This window comes from Arachis ipaensis, chromosome B4, assembly GCF_059453495.1.
Source record: "Arachis ipaensis isolate K30076 ecotype BB chromosome B4, ASM5945349v1, whole genome shotgun sequence".
NCBI classification, from domain to species: domain Eukaryota; kingdom Viridiplantae; phylum Streptophyta; class Magnoliopsida; order Fabales; family Fabaceae; genus Arachis; species Arachis ipaensis.
The window spans coordinates 17,468,755-17,486,376 of NC_142439.1; the positions used below are offsets into that span (position 1 = coordinate 17,468,755).

General features: G+C 31.7%; 1 protein-coding gene across 1 annotated transcript; it reads right to left on the bottom strand.

Annotated features, from left to right (window-relative positions):
• Nucleotides 1-12,028: 12,028 nt before the first annotated feature.
• On the bottom strand, nucleotides 12,029-16,615 carry LOC107636164 (exopolygalacturonase). The gene is made up of 5 exons (XM_088485567.1): nucleotides 16,311-16,615; nucleotides 14,263-14,586; nucleotides 13,166-13,455; nucleotides 12,608-12,836; nucleotides 12,029-12,443 (listed from the first exon to the last, which is right to left on the bottom strand). The coding sequence occupies exons 1-5, from the start codon at nucleotides 16,521-16,523 to the stop codon at nucleotides 12,219-12,221; spliced, it is 1,281 nt and encodes a 426-aa protein (XP_088341693.1). The 5' UTR covers nucleotides 16,524-16,615; the 3' UTR covers nucleotides 12,029-12,218.
• Nucleotides 16,616-17,622: the final 1,007 nt, after the last annotated feature.

Consider the following 17,622-nt stretch of genomic DNA (forward strand, 5'->3'; position numbering starts at 1 on the left):
CTCAAACTCTCTCCCTGACTTTCTCACACGTGAATATTTGCAGGGAGATAAACAGAAAGAAGATGCCTAAAAAGGCAGCCTTGGCCTCAGCAAGAGGCAGAGGCATTCGCCTAGCCCTACCAGGGCCAATCAGAAGATCTGGGTCTAGTACCCCAACAGAGTCATCTACCCAACAACCTACTCAACAATCTGGGTCATCTATCCAACAACTCACCCAAACCCAACAAGCTGGGCCATCTACCCAACAACCCACCCAAAAATCTTTTGAACCACAAAACAATCAAGCCAAACAATCCAAAGCAGACTATGCCATCCCAATCGAAACCCTCCTAGCCTTACAGGACCAGGGTCTCACTAAACTCAACAAAAAATCTTGGGCTGACCTTTGCAGTGAGTCCGATGAAGAAATTGACCTATCTCAATTGATATCTCAGGTAGCCAATCGTAGAACAGTCATCCAAATAGGAAAACAAAAGTTTGTCGTCTCGACACCCCAAACATCCTCAACTACTACCAAAACTCAAAAAACCCAAACCAATTACATATCTACAAACAAAACCGCAAATATTATCCACATAGAGCCTGAATTCTGGGACAGTTCTCCAAACAAAGTCATCCCAAAGATTTTCCCTACTGGATTCCACTTCAGACCCTTAGCACCTAATAAAACTCGCCATTTCTACGAATTCATCCTAATAGATACTGACTCAGTATCTATTAAACATTACAAGGATAAAACCAATCCCGAATTTATAACCCATTCAACCATTCAAATTCTCAAAATTTTATCCCCAAAGCAATTTGGAAACAACCTAAACAAAATTCAAAAATTTTTTCAAAATTATTACCCAATAGGTTTTAATTATTGGGACTACATGGAAGCCTGGACTAAAGTATTTTGGTTTTAAAATACTCAGTTCAGACATTCATGGTTAATTTATTTTAAAAGAAAAATCAATTATGTTTTTCCAAATTGGTTCTACCAATGGTGGGACTTCTTTGGACCAATCCAAGAAATTTTACCCTCACCAACAGATGAAGGGTATAAACTTTTTCAATCAAACTTTAACAATCAGGAAACATGTGTTCCTGTAATGTTAAAATTTTTCTCAACATTTTCATTGGCATGGGTATTCTCATGGCAATACAAGTATGCAAAACCAAACCACCCCAAATCATTTCCAATCCTTCAAAGGCATGGTTATGTCAAATGGTGGTCTCAATTTGATGCTTCAATGGCCTACCCAGAGAAGGTCAGAGAATGGTTCAAATCCAATCCTGAAAGTCAAAAGATTTCAGATCCAGAAACTGCCCTGTTCCTCAATCAAAAAGCCCAAATTGCTGCAGCCCTTGCAGGAGCTCAATCGAAAGAAACTCTAGCAAAACATCTTCAGCAAATCATGCAGATGATTGAAGAAGACAAAAAACACAAGGATGATCCCACTTCCTCAGCAGAATCCTCAAGCAGTTATAACCAGAATGAAGACGACTGCTTTGGAATCGATCTAGGAGAGGATTAGTCTTTAATCTTCAAAATCCATGTAATCAAAAAATCCATTGTTAACCTGTACTGTAGAAATAGTACCGGTAATGTGCACCTGTACTGTAGAAACAGTAGAATATCCAATTATAAAAGGAAGCCTTGCATTCATTGAGAGGCACCCTTCAGTTTTACATATCATAGAGAGAAGTTAGAGAGAGAGGCTCTGAGAGAGAGTTCCCTTGTAAGCTCTCCAGCTCTTCTTCTTCCCTCTTCTTTTATTGAATGATTGAAAATAAAAGAAGAGGGAAGAAGAAGAGCTGGAGAGCTTACAAGGGAACTCTCTCTCAGAGCCTCTCTCTCTAACTTCTCTCTATGATATGTAAAACTGAAGGGTGCCTCTCAATGAATGCAAGGCTTCCTTTTATAATTGGATATTCTACTGTTTCTACAGTACAGGTGCACATTACTGGTACTATTTCTACAGTACAGGTTAACAATGGATTTTTTTATTACATGGATTTTGAAGATTAAAGACTAATCCTCTCCTAGATCGATTCCAAAGCAGTCGTCTTCATTCTGGTTATAATTGCTTGAGGATTCTGCTGAGGAAGTGGGATCATCCTTGTGTTTTTTGTCTTCTTCAATCATCTGCATGATTTGCTGAAGATGTTTTGCTAGAGTTTCTTTCGATTGAGCTCCTGCAAGGGCTGCAGCAATTTGGGCTTTTTGATTGAGGAACAGGGCAGTTTCTGGATCTGAAATCTTTTGACTTTCAGGATTGGATTTGAACCATTCTCTGACCTTCTCTGGGTAGGCCATTGAAGCATCAAATTGAGACCACCATTTGACATAACCATGCCTTTGAAGGATTGGAAATGATTTGGGGTGGTTTGGTTTTGCATACTTGTATTGCCATGAGAATACCCATGCCAATGAAAATGTTGAGAAAAATTTTAACATTACAGGAACACATGTTTCCTGATTGTTAAAGTTTGATTGAAAAAGTTTATACCCTTCATCTGTTGGTGATGGTAAAATTTCTTGGATTGGTCCAAAGAAGTCCCACCATTGGTAGAACCAATTTGGAAAAACATAATTGATTTTTCTTTTAAAATAAATTAACCATGAATGTCTGAACTGAGTATTTTAAAACCAAAATACTTTAGTCCAGGCTTCCATGTAGTCCCAATAATTAAAACCTATTGGGTAATAATTTTGAAAAAATTTTTGAATTTTGTTTAGGTTGTTTCCAAATTGCTTTGGGGATAAAATTTTGAGAATTTGAATGGTTGAATGGGTTATAAATTCGGGATTGGTTTTATCCTTGTAATGTTTAATAGATACTGAGTCAGTATCTATTAGGATGAATTCGTAGAAATGGCGAGTTTTATTAGGTGCTAAGGGTCTGAAGTGGAATCCAGTAGGGAAAATCTTTGGGATGACTTTGTTTGGAGAACTGTCCCAGAATTCAGGCTCTATGTGGATAATATTTGCGGTTTTGTTTGTAGATATGTAATTGGTTTGGGTTTTTTGAGTTTTGGTAGTAGTTGAGGATGTTTGGGGTGTCGAGACGACAGACTTTTGTTTTCCTATTTGGATGACTGTTCTACGATTGGCTACCTGAGATATCAATTGAGATAGGTCAATTTCTTCATCGGACTCACTGCAAAGGTCAGCCCAAGATTTTTTGTTGAGTTTAGTGAGACCCTGGTCCTGTAAGGCTAGGAGGGTTTCGATTGGGATGGCATAGTCTGCTTTGGATTGTTTGGCTTGATTGTTTTGTGGTTCAAAAGATTTTTGGGTGGGTTGTTGGGTAGATGGCCCAGCTTGTTGGGTTTGGGTGAGTTGTTGGATAGATGACCCAGATTGTTGAGTAGGTTGTTGGGTAGATGACTCTGTTGGGGTACTAGACCCAGATCTTCTGATTGGCCCTGGTAGGGCTAGGCGAATGCCTCTGCCTCTTGCTGAGGCCAAGGCTGCCTTTTTAGGCATCTTCTTTCTGTTTATCTCCCTGCAAATATTCATGTGTGAGAAAGTCAGGGAGAGAGTTTGATTTGCCCTTGATATGCTCAATATCAAAATCAAAGACGCTTAAAATAGCTTGCCACTTGGCAAAAACTTGTTTTGATGCAAGATTTTTAACATCATTTTGTAAAACATCTTTGGCTGATTTACAATCAACTCGGACTAAAAATTTTTGATTGAGTAAGTCAGATTGAAATTTTGTGATGCATAAAACAATGGCTAAAATTTCTTTTTTGATAGTGGAATATTTTTGTTGAGTACTATTCCAATGTTTGGATGTAAATGCAATGATACATTCTTTATCATGCAGTTTTTGTTTTAGGATACCGCCATATCCTAAATCTGATGCATCTGTTTCCACTATTTTGAATGCATGAGGAACCGGTAAGTAAAGACAAGGAAGATTGCGGACTTTGGTTTTAAGGAACCTGATAATATCAGAATGTTTTTCTGTCCAAGGTGGAGGATTTTTCTTAAGCCTATCATGGAGAGGCTTAATGAGGTTGTTAAGATTTGGGATGAAATCCGAAATATAATTGAGACAACCTAGGAACCTCTGGAGCTGAGGTTTATCAAGGATATAATCTGGAAACTTTTCTGCAAACAAAATTGATCTTTCAATTGGAGTTATAGTGCCTTGGAAGATTATATGACCAAGAAAACGGATTTTTGTTTGAAAGAGAACAATTTTTGACTTAGAGACAGCAAGACCATTTTTTTGGATGATGTACATGAAAGTTTTAACATGCTTGAAATGTTCATGTAAAGTTTGGGAAAAAATTAGAACATCATCAATGTAAACGATTGCAAAATCTGAATATGGATTGAAAATATCATTCATAATTTTTTGAAATTCAGATGGGGCATTTTTCAGACCAAAAGGCATTACATTCCATTCATACTGTCCAAATGGAACTGTAAATGCTGTTTTGTATCGGTCTGATTTGGTGATTTGAATCTGCCAAAAACTGGATTTCATATCAAATTTTGAGAAAATGTTTGCAGAATTTAACCTACTAAGCAAATCTTTTTTGTTTGGGATAGGATAACGAATCCATTGTAAGGCTTCATTCAGTGGTTTGTAATTGATGACAAGCCTAGGAGTTCCTCGTTCTATTTCAGCTTGCTTATTAACATAAAAAGCAGAGCAAGACCAAGGACTCTTGCTAGGACGAATTAATCCTTTATCCAAAAGATCTTTTATTTCCTTTTGACAATGCTGCAAAAGCTGCTCATTCATTTGAATTGGGCGGGCTTTTGTAGGGATTTTTTATTCTTTGAAATTCTTTTCATAAGGAAGATCAACGACGTGTTCTTTCCTATTCCAGAAAGCATGAGGCAAATCTGAACAAATAGACTTCTCAATTTGGTTAAAATGGGTTTTGATTTTGTCTTGAATCTTTGGTTGAGAGAGTTGAGATTCAAGGGTTTTAAAAGAGATTTCTTCTTTCAAAAAAACAAATCTGTTTTGTCTTGGATTCAATTAGGTTTAAAGATTTTTGTTTTGGTGAATCTAGGAACTCAAAAAAGGTTACCTGTCCTCCCACAAAAGAGGTAAGACCTGGAAAATCTGTTAGGTAAGGAAACAAAAGGATTATGAAAGGTGTCCCCAAGACTACATCATTTTTTATATCTTTTGCAATAATAAATTCGGTGGGAATTCTGAGATTTCCTTTTTCAACAAAAACACCTGTTAGTTTGAAATTGATACTTAGCCTTTCGCCCGTTATTGAGCTAAGGCGTTCAGTAGACTTTTCAAAATATTTTGTGGGGATCAGACCTTCCTTAATACAGTTTGAATCTGCACCTGAGTCAAAGAGTGCAATGGTGTCAAAAACAAAATCTTTAACGACAATTTGGATATGAACACGATGTTTCATAAAAGAGAATACATTGATTATTCTCAGAATTTCTTTTCCCTCGTTGTCGTCAGAGATTTTATTTTCTTGTTCCTTAGTACACTCTGTTTGATCAAGTTCGTCACCAGATTCTCCCACTTGCATTAATTGGGAGAGAATAAGTTGATGATTGTCTTGATGTCTCCTGATTTCCTGGATTTCTCTTTTGAGATTGTTGACCTCAGACTGGAGGTCCTGAATAGTTATGGGACGAATAACTTGTTTTTCTAATTTTTTGAAAATAGGTTTAACATCATATTTATTGCTAAGGACCAGATTTTTGGGTTTTTTCTCCTTTTGTAAAGATTTTTTTAGTTTCAAAAGAAAGTCTTTCTTTTGTTCAGGATTGTCAATAGCCTCAATAGCATCAAATAGGAGATCTTGATCTTTGGATAAAACACCAATTTGCTTGACATCTGAATCTGAGGATGATTCAATGTCATCGATTTCGATGTTATTGATATCATCCGAAGATTCTCGGTCAGAATCATTTTCTGAACTTTCTAACATCAGATTATTAATCTGTTCCTCAATCAGAGGATCAAGGTTTAGATTATTAATCTTTCTTTTTAACCGGCAGTATTTGCTAATATGTCCAGGTTTTTTACATGTATAGCAAATAATGGGGTTCTTTTGTGGGTAATTTTGGAAATTCTTTTGGAAATTCTTTTCATTTTTAGGGTTTTGAAAACCTTTTCTAGACCTTCTGAAATTCTTTTCAGGATTAGGTTTAATAAAAACTTTTCGATTGGATGGTCTTTTGGATTTTCTTGGATGACAAGCAGGGAGACCGAATTGTTCACAGAAAGTTCCCAGATCAATACGATTTTGGGTTTTTTCCCGAGCAAGTTGCCTTTGGATTTTGTCATCTTGACAAATCTTTAGAGCAACCTTCTGGATAAAAGAAACTAATTGACCATAACTTAACTCGTCATAGGGTATTATCCCATCCGGGGTTAAGCTACGTATTTTGTCCCTTACTTTATCTCCAAGAGATTTTGGGAGTCCAGCAAGGAACTTTTCTTTCCAAAAAGGTTGTTGACTATCTTCTCTGGTGTAAACCCTGGTAAGAAAGGTGTCTTTATACCACCGGAAATCAGACAAAGTTTTGCATCTGAGATTGGAAAGTAGTTCAGCCGAACGATCTTTCCAGAGAGATGGATCACCAATGAAATGGCTTGCTATGGTAAAGATTAGGGTATTAACAGCATCGGGGATGGATTCCCCGTCATCACCAATGATCGGTTCGTTCTGATCATTGACTTTTATGGCAGAGAAGATTGAGTGTTTTTGGCTATCCGAAAGGTAGTTATCCCACCATCCTTTGAGTTGGCCACTGAAACCAGAAACAATAACATTGGCTATTGCTTCTTCAGAAGTTTCATGGGCAGCTTGATAGGCTGTGCCTACCATAGTCATATGCTGAAGCATACTCATGATGTTATATTCAGTTTTACCATCTATGTTCCATTCATAGACATTATTGGCATTGAAGCTGACAAAACCTAGTTCTCTTTCTTCGAGAGCTAGGTCGGGAGCGGAAACACGATTGTAACCATACGCAGAGGGTTTGGTTAAACCCTTCCACTTGGTTAGGGAGTTTGTCAAAATAGGGCTGATTTTGAGGGATGATTTGTGGGAACCATCACTTTCTTCGGAGGAGGAGTCGTTAGACTCATGACAAAGGGCATTAACGGCTTTGGATGAGCGTGTTTGAACACGAGAAGTAGACTCACTAGAGTTTGGAGTTTCAGGGACGGTAGAGAAACGGTTTAAAAGTTGGTCAATTTTTTGAATAACTTCTGAATCACCGGATTGTTGTTTTAAAATGGAAGTTTTAAGACTTTGCTTCGCTTTACTACTCATTTTAAAAGGTTTAAAAATGGGTTTTTCAATACTTTTAGAAGTAGTGGCGTCAGAAGCATTTTTGAAAGAAAAAGTAGATCCCGAAGATGAAAGGTTGTCACCCAGACATTGTAAAAACCTATTGGTGTAATTTGATTGTTCAATAAGGTTTTTAATATCTTTTGGGGCGACAGCTTCATCAATATTTTTTGTTTTAAAAGGAGAAGCCATAACAGGGTTATGTCCTTCTGTATTTGAAATAACAAAAGGTCCTTTTGGAGGAAACTCAGATCTAACTAAATTCCCATCTTTAACTTTCCAAGTTGAAATAACATTTGCTGAAAGCAAGTTTTCTTTGTTTTTGAAAGGATAAACCAGATTGTTTTTGATGGAATAAGCATGAAACCATTCAAAGAAAGGAATATGCATCTCAACCTCTTTTAGAAAACTGTAATATTTTTCTTTGAATGATGCAATTTGAGTAGCTGTGTGCGTACGTAAATACCATTCTCTATGGAGGTCATATTCCTCAGATTCAAGGTTTTTACGTAATGCTTCCCTATCTATAATAAATTCTGTGCTACTCATTGGGCATTATTCACAGAAGAATATTGAGCACCATGCATAGATGAGTATGTTGGAGATTGAATGGAAGATTCTATCTCAATATCATCATCTGAATGCTTATCATCGGTTTGATAAACTGGTTGAGAAATGTTTGAATTATTTTGTAATCCTGAAATATTGATTTCAGAATGTACGGGTTTTGAAAATTTTGAAAACTGTGATTGAGAAGTTACAGAAAAAGACCTTCTTGCTGAAGCAAAATCATTAGATGTCCCTGCTTCAGATCTGGAGGAAAAAGAGTTTCTTCTGTCGAAAAAAATTTCTACTTTCCCAGATTCATCCTGTTTTATTTCTCTTAGGAGAGGTGCTTGTCTAGGTTGTGTAGGGATAGCTCTATCAATAGACCATGACTGGGGGAGATCAATTTCATCCCACCTTATGAGCCTTGGAATCATGACGTTGGCCTTTGTCATGTCGGTGACAAACAAAGTAGTTTCACGATCTTGGGATTTAAGAAGGACCCTAGAATTACAAGTGTTCATGACCTTGTATTGAATCCTATAGATTAAAGCGGCTGGAATGGATCCTTCCGTCATGTTAAGACCATGAATTCGGATGTTTAGGAAGAGAGAATCAAGGATGTTGGTATCTAACAGGCTGACCGTTTTGTTTGGAAAACAGTTGAAATAAACTGGACCATGTCCAAGACTTGTTTCAACTGTTCCGATAAGGGAGTCTTGGAAATCATTGTTTTTATTAAACCTAATAAAAACTTTTAGATTATATATATTGTGTCTTCTGTTTTCTATTATCTATGCTTTCTACCTTTAGAAGTTGATTTTTAGAGAAACAAAATTTATGTTTCGGTTGTCTTTTGGGTTATATATGTACTCTAGCCAGCCTCTGCTTCACAGGTCGAGAATATATATATATATATATATATATATATATATATATATATATATATATATATATATATATATATATATATATATTGTGTCTTCTGTTTTCTATTATCTATGCTTTCTACCTTTATTGTTTCGAGTATGAGGTGATTTCTATTTTGTTTTTGCTTATTCTTTTCTTCAAGGCTCATAGTTAAACTATATTTTCTTCGACGATATGTATGTACTTTTTCATTTAGAGGTCGTAATACCTCACCACCTCTAATTTATGACTATAGCGTAAAGTTCTGTGTGGTAGGGTATTACAGGAGATATTCATGTTCTGCTTCAGGTATTTTTTTTTCAGGAAAACGATGCCATTTTGAGGGGTGGGGGCAACGAACCGGACCTTCAGAAAACCTGATTGGTTCATCTGGTTCACAGGTTAACTGTCAATTCGGTCGAATTTTTAATCGATTTTTTATAGGACGGTTTTTAAGATCAATCGAACCACCCAAATGATCGCTTTCCAATTAACTTGGTCGAATTGATCAGTCCGGTCCGATTTTTCATAACCTTGCTTAGAAGAATTTAGATAAATTTAGGGTGAAATTGCAAATATAAAATTTAGCATAGAACACCTGCAAATTTGTCATGTGTTCTTTTCATTTTTTATTTTCATTGGATTCAAACTTTTTTTATTTTAGATATTTTTAAATAAATAAATTATTATTTATTTATGGATATATATTTTTAAAAAAATATTTATATTTTTTATTATTTATATTATTACCATTACCAATTGAATAAGTAATAAAATATAAAAAACATTAGATGAGCAAGTTATTTTTGTAATTAAGTATTTTTTTTATATGTCATTTCTTTCTTCTCTATTAGGTTAACGTGGTTACTAAAATAACTTGGTCATATAGTAGCAGCACCATAAAAAAATATTACATTTATCTTGTTGCAAATGAGTTACCTTCAAAAATTAGATTAATGTAGGGGTGTACATGGTCCGGTCCGGTCCGAAGACTCGGCCCAGCCCCGAACACTTTAGGGGCTAATTTAGTGTGATTTCATCGGGTATAGGGCCGGGTAAGGATCTCAAAAATAGACCCAGTCATTATCTCGGGTCGGATTCGAGCCATAGCACGGGTCACCCGAACTCGGCCCGGTGGCCCGATCATCATACACAATTAATATTTTGTGTTATTAGTGATGGATGATGACTATTCTTATGTGGAATTTAAATATTGTAAACCTTAATATTTTATGTTATTAGTCATTATAAGACTATAAGTTAATGTTTTATGTTTAAAATGCATAAGACATGCATAATATTGTGTTATTTGTATTGATTTAAATATTTGGTATTATTAGACAATATTAGTATTAATTATAGTTATGCTTTAATTTTAGAGAAGGATTGGTTCTTGTTATATTTTTTTAAGTGAATTTTACTATGTGAATTGTGAAATAATGGTTGGAGATTAGGTGATTTTTACATGCTAAAGACCCGATTTTCACCCGGTTTTTATCCGATTTTCACCCGACCCGAATGTGCGTAGGTTTCATCGGGTCTATGATCGGGTTAGAGTCTAAAAATTAGGTCTGATCTATATTTCGAGTCGGGTCTGGATTAAGCCAAACCCAATGTGGCCCAACCCATGTACACCCCTAATTCAATGTATCTTTTTAGTAGTGACAATGAAATATGTGTATTAATATCTCGTTTACATTGACGATGACATCAAACTATATATATAGTATGATCTAAATCGATTTATAAAATAAAATTAATATAATTTATTATAATTTGGATAATATCTGTTTGATTTTTATTTTTAATTTAATTTAATTTTGTTCAAAATAATAGAATTTATATTACATCAATTTAAATTTATTTTTTAATCCACTCCGATTCAAATTATTGTAATAAATAAATAAATAATTTATTGATATATAATTTTAAAATATTTTAAATTTTAAAAGATATGTTTATTAATAAAAGAAAAAATATAAATATTTTAAAAAAATCTAAATATTTTAAAAAAATATAAACAAATAATTGATTTAATTTATTTATTTAAAAATTTATTTTCTCTTATTAATAAAAATTTGTCAACCTATATTTATCGAACTATATTAAACAATTGCAATTTTTTTTAAAAGAAAACATTCACACCTAATAACAATTGATATTAAAAATAGTTTAGGGCCATTTTTAAAAATAAATCATCATTTGTACAGCAACATTCTCATTTACTAGAATAAAATCTTATTATTTGATGTTTTAAGATCCAATTATACTTTTTCGATTATAGACAATTCCATGTTTTATTTGAAAAGTGCATCGAATTCGTATTCTAAGTAGTTATATATAACTCATGAGGAGAAAAGAGTGGGCAGTGACAAATCTAAATTTTTTTTACCGTCGAGCAAAATATATATAATATGATAATAAAGTAAATTTTAAAATAATTTAATATAATGAAATGAAATTAAATAATATAATAAAAACAAATAAATATTATTATTATTATTTACTACTGTTAGAGATATAATCATTAATGTTATCTTTTTCCATCAACTTAAGCTTTTGGGATGAGTGGTTTCATAATATGGTATTAGAACTTTATGTCTAAAAGGTTAAGAGTTCGATTTTTGGTAAACCCTAAAAAAAATATTGAAATTTCAAAATGATGATGGTAAAAAAAAAAAAAATCTAAAAATAGTTTTTCAGTTATTACCCACTCATGAATTGTATTTAATATTTTTTATATCTCTTTTAATTATTTAGTCTTTTAAGTGAGGATTAAACTTAATTGGCCAAGGATTGGATCATGCACGCATGATCCATGGAAGGGCTACTAAAGCATACTCAATTGCATATGGTGCCATTGATTTATACTTCAAGATGCCAAGAACCAAGAATTATCATGAATAGCACTCTTGATTAGTAAGGATTAACATTTAGTGACATAGAAGACAATACATACAAATAACCCCAAACAATCTCGATTAGTGAGGCAAGAATCATGAAGAACAAACTACATCAGTCATGATTAAAGACTAAATATTATTTAGTCACTGCCATTTGGCACTAATAGACTTAATTCAACTATAGATGTAGAAATAACATAGTAACCCTGAAAAACAATTTCAAAGACTAAATAATAACCTGAAATGAATCTTAGGTACCAAAAAAATGCATTATTGGAATACAATTGACATTAACCTGTATATATCAAACCCAAAACAACAATAATGGGACATAATTTAAAACGATATTAACTACAATTTCTATTTAATTACGTGTTTAGAATTACATATATACGTACTGACATAACTTTAAGATATACTTCTAATTAAGATGCATATGTCATATACTAAGCCTTTCAAAACTAGAAAGAACTTAGTTCACTTAATTTAATTTCTGCCTTTCTGTACAATTTAATTTAATTTATATACAATTAACGAAGAAGTTGAGTCTAATTGGTTCATAATTTTGTTCTATGGACATGCTGGTGGCATTTGAATGCCTCCATAGACAGGTTTAACATTGGCACATCTTGCGCCAGAAGGAAGGATAGGTCCAAGAAGCTTGAGGTCTATGTTGTGAAGTTGAATATTTTCGCATGGGAATTGCTTACTACACCTTAAATCCACTGCAATTGGTGAAATTGTTGTTCCTTTTACATTTATAAAACCAACATTTGCTATCTTTACAAGTGATGGCTGCATGGAAATGTATAATATGAGCTAATTACTTGGATCAATTAATCATAAAAGAGAGAAAGGAAATAATAATAATAATAATAATAATAATAATAATAATAATAATAATAATAATAATAATAATAATAATAATAATAATAATAATAAAGAAACAAGTAGCGAACCTTCTTTTGGCAGATGCCTGGAGAACATTGATATTCTTGATCAATGATGATAGGGTTTTTAACATTTTCCATGGTAATATCACTATAGCTTATATCTGTTGCTAAACCTGAATACTTCTCTGGCCATGACTTTATTCTTAGGCCATTGGTTGTGCCAACCAATGTGCAATTCTCCACCCTAATTCCTCTCACTTCTAGCTCATCTTGATATTTTCCAAGACTACCAATACTGTCATATTTTATATTGTTATTCAACCAATACAAAATTTATATAATTTTTTGTTATGAAATCACTTTTTTCAAAAGTTTAAGCACATAGAAAGAAATACATGAATGAATGATTATATCTCTAAAATGTTTCTTTACACAATTTTTTTAGATTTACATAAATTTTTGCATAATTTTTTTTCTCTTTTTATTTGTATTATGTTATTTTTTTTAAGAAATAATAAAAATTAAACTTTAGACTTTTAGAAGCTTAAACTTTTGTGAAAAACAGGATCATTACACTTTTGAGTCAATAAACAGAATGAATAATAAGTATAGTTATGTTATTACCTAATACCATGTCCGGGGCCACACTTTAGTCTCTTAATGGTAACATTGTTGACCCCTTGAATCATAGAGACACAATCATCACCAGTTTCAATGTTGGATTTTGATATTTTGACATTGATGGAGTGGCTAATGTGGATTCCATCGGTATTGGGGCTGGTACCTGGTGCTGTGAGCTTAAGCAACCTAAGTCTAATGTTGGCACAGTTTGTGACAAATATGTGAAAGCCTTTGGGGTTCAAGGTTTTTATGTTCTGTATGATTCCATTGTTCACCCTGCTGAAGAAAATGCTCTGCATCGCCAAACACATCCATAAAACCTCAAACATTAATTATTGCCTAATGCTAAAAATATATGAAATATTTGTCCTTTTAAATTTAGTGTTAGTCAACCGTTAAAATATATATAAATATATTTTTCATGTGAATGTCGCACTTTAATTAAATGAAGATTGTTTAGGAACCATAAGGAGCTATAGCTTGTTTTTTTTTTCTTTTTTTTAATGTATTTGTTTTTTACTTTATATTTTTTAAGGTGGAAACTCAGGTGCAGTTAACTTCATGTAAAGTTAATAGTTGAGTGCCGTTAAATGGTTTGACTGATTTGACTAAATTTTCATCTAACGCCTCTCAACTATCAACTTCACGTGAAATCGACTGCACATCAGTTTTCACAATTTTTTAATTGTTGCTAAAATAAATAAGTAATTTTAAATATTATAAATATATAATTATAAATATTATATATGTATATATAATTATAGATATTAAATTAAATTAAACAATTTTATATTATTATTTTAAATTAAATCATATGTTGGTATATCATATACAGAGATATCAAGGATTAGTTATTTTTTTAGAATTATGCTACGTATACATTAAAATTAACTACTAAAATCTGTTACCAGTATAAAATATATATTGAAATATAAATACACATTGAAAATAAATTAAATCACACGTGTATTTATGCACAAATGCATTGGTGACTGATTTTAGTGGCTAATTTTAGTATACAAATAATATTTTTAATTTTTTTTTATATATATTTAAAGAAAAAGTAGTATGGATTAACATAAGTGGATTGATGAACTTACACTAGGAGCTCTAACACAGGCGCTATCGGAGTCGGTTTCACAATTCTCAGTTTGGGACCATGAATCTTTTCCTTGTCCATCAAAGGTGCCACCACCAATGAGTTTGATACCGGAGAGGTCTTGGAACATGAGCCATTCGCCGTCAACATACTCGCTGATGTCGGTTGTTGCAACGACGGTGCCTTCAACTTGGACCGTGACGGGCCCCGGAGTGGTGCACGGCCCGGCGAAGTACATTGCCGAAACCACGAACCTTCCTAGAGGGACCAGAACCCTTGCTTGCACTTTCGACTTGCATGTTGCTCTCCATGCGTCCATGAACGCCTTCATTATTACAATGCAATCTTTATCAAATGTGCATTATGGATTTATTTTTCATTTAGTTGTATTGTTTTTTTTTTTCCGTAAAATTGATAGATAAAAATCATAAAATAATAATTTAATCAAATTATTTAATAATTATCAATTAATAAATTAAGATAACTATATATGCTTTTTTTTATTTTATATGTAATAAAAATATAAAATACAATTGTTAAAAATAAATAAATTATTTTTGTAATTATATTTAATTAATTTTTATATATATTTTTTATTTTTAATTGATTTTTATTATACCAATAAATTATTAAAATAATTTGATTGAATTTAATTATTAAAATAATTTGATCATATATATAATATTATCAAAATATTATATAATTTTTTCATAAAATATCATTTATTATATATAATTTATAATATTTTTTGTTTTAAGAATTAAATTCATGATTTTTTTATTTTAGTAAAATATATTTACTATCTTAGCAAATATCAATTTAGTATTATTATTCATATTTAATTTGTAAAAAATAGATTAATAGTTAAATTAATAACTATTAATAAACTAATTTATTCTAATTTCTTTACGTCACATTACGTACTAATGCTATTAGTGGAATATATGACACTTGCTGGATATTTAGTGGAGTTTCAATGCAAAAAAGTGGAATTGGTACCTCTAAAATAGGATGCCACCTGTTCCTATAGCATGTATTATTCCAAAATTATTTTGTCAAATGCGTCAGAAATTATATTGAAATTTTTAGGATAGAACCTTTAAGGCATGCAGCCATACATGTATATATAGGGCAAATAATAGCACATACACATGAAAATTATGATATGGTTTGGAAAATGGTTTTTTAAAGATTTTTGTATGTGTAAAATATATTAATTTATGTGTTATTTAAATTAGGTTGGACTAGTAATCAATTCATTCGTTCATTTAATCAAGTATATAAATTCAAATTTTATCTACTTTTAAATTTATAATGGATTAATCCTTAATCTTTTAGGTTAAAAAATAATACTATAAAAAAATATAATAATACAAAATAGTTTTACGAAAATATGTAATCATGTATTATCATATCATTAAATACAACTAATTTTCAATTTTGTTATCTAAAAAATTATTTAAAACATAAATTTAATTGAATAATCGTTTTAAATTTTAGTACGTTAAAATTAAATATTTAAAAAGTTATTTAAATTCATAAATTTAATTGCGTAAAATTTCAGTATATTAAAATTACGCTAATATTTTTCCATGCCAAAAGTGGATAAATATGAGTATAAACCTAATTAAAAATACAGTAGTGTGTTGATAAAAAATAGTTAGCCTCATGAATTTTTATTCTAATATCTATATTTTTTACTTTTTTAGTGATACTGCTAGTCCTAACTTTAGATTCGGTGTGAATAGTGTGTTTTACTCTTTATTTTGTATTAACTTTTATGAATTGGAAGTTTGGAACACTACATATTTCCTTTCATGTTCTATAAAATTTTGTTTGTTGTAAAATGCGAATTATGCGATATTCTTGTTGCGTTTAACAAGACGTTCGAAATAATGCTGCGTGCTATTTAACACAAATTCCTAAACGTTACACTTTTATCATATATTAGCACATGCTTAAAATATATGCTTATTTTCATTATATTGAAGAAATTTTCAGCAAAAAGGTCAAATATTATAACAAAAAAAAAAAAACATATATATATACCTGAGTGCAATCAAACTTTCCATCAGGTTTGGCACCAAAGCTCATGACATTATTAATAATCTCACCAGGAGCAAGAACATCCTTAGCTACATTGCGACCCTCATAGATATCAGGCCCAGCAATTGGCCTTGCTCTTTCATTACCTTCTACCACAAAACAAGCCACTACCAACCACAAAATAACATCAACACCAACTCTCTTTGCAATCACCATTGTGCCTCAATTCACTAATCACAACTAATTCTAAAAATGTTTTTAAAAATGATTTTTTTTATTTTTTATTTTTTTTTTTTAGATTTTCCAGATAGAGGCCTCCAAGGGAGGCTATAGGAGAAGAAAATGTGAAAAAAAATTTATCCCTTTTTCTTTTGCCTCAGTATTTCACAGAGAATATATGGTTACTATTTTATTTCTATTTTGTAGCATCTATATCAACGGGGAATGTTAGATTTTCTTCTTAAATTGGTTAATCTAAATAAAAATTTTGTGCTTCATGCATGGGCATTGAGCTCCTAGATTGAATTCTGGATTTCCGTTCCAAAGTTGGCTATATATTTTCTCTAACTATACATATTAGATTCTTATAGAACCCCACACTAAAATAAAATATAACTTTAGTCCATTCATTCACTGTTTGCGTGGGAAAATATATATATATGCTTATGCTGCCACCACAATCCCTTAAAATATGCTTTCAGCGGCCACTCAAACTAACAAAGAATATTTCCATATTTTATCCGTCTCTTTGATTCTCATATTCTTTATCTTTATATATTCAAATTCACAACCCATTAATCTGAAAAAAAAAAAATCATTATTGAATTTATAACATGAGTTTTACGTTAGAAAAGTATAGAGAGACAATGGGAATATTAAATAATGTGAATAATGGATATGTGGGATGTTCAATTTAATAGATATGTAGATGATTATGTTGATTATTTTTAATTGTATGGTTATTTTTTTTATTCGATTTACTCATTCACAGTTAACAATGGCTGAATGTTTAATTTATTAGGTGTGCAGATGGTTATCCTAATGTTAAGGTTTAGAAGGTAATTTGAGGATGAAGTATTTTTTTATTTTATTGGATCAATTCAATATCCAATTGTTCACATTATTTACAAAAGTCATTATCTACTTAACAAAATTATTTTATATTTTAATTAAAAAATAATTAAATTCTGGAATTTGATCTACTATATAAAATTTGTTTATCTATTTTGTAATTTCTAGCAGCTACACTTTTTTCCTCTATATATATGATTGCCTGGGTAAATCAATTAATTACATATATAGAAAACAAGCACAA

Excerpts from the sequence above, each read along its gene's own strand:
- LOC107636164 (XM_088485567.1), bottom strand. The coding sequence starts at position 16,523 with ATGGTGATTGCAAAGAGAGTTGGTGTTGATGTTATTTTGTGGTTGGTA. Across the intron at positions 14,587-16,310 it reads GAAAGTTTGATTGCACTCAG|GCGTTCATGGACGCATGGAG; the intron begins GTATATATATAT and ends GTAATAATGAAG. Across the intron at positions 13,456-14,262 it reads CCTGTGTTAGAGCTCCTAGT|AGCATTTTCTTCAGCAGGGT; the intron begins GTAAGTTCATCA and ends TTGGCGATGCAG.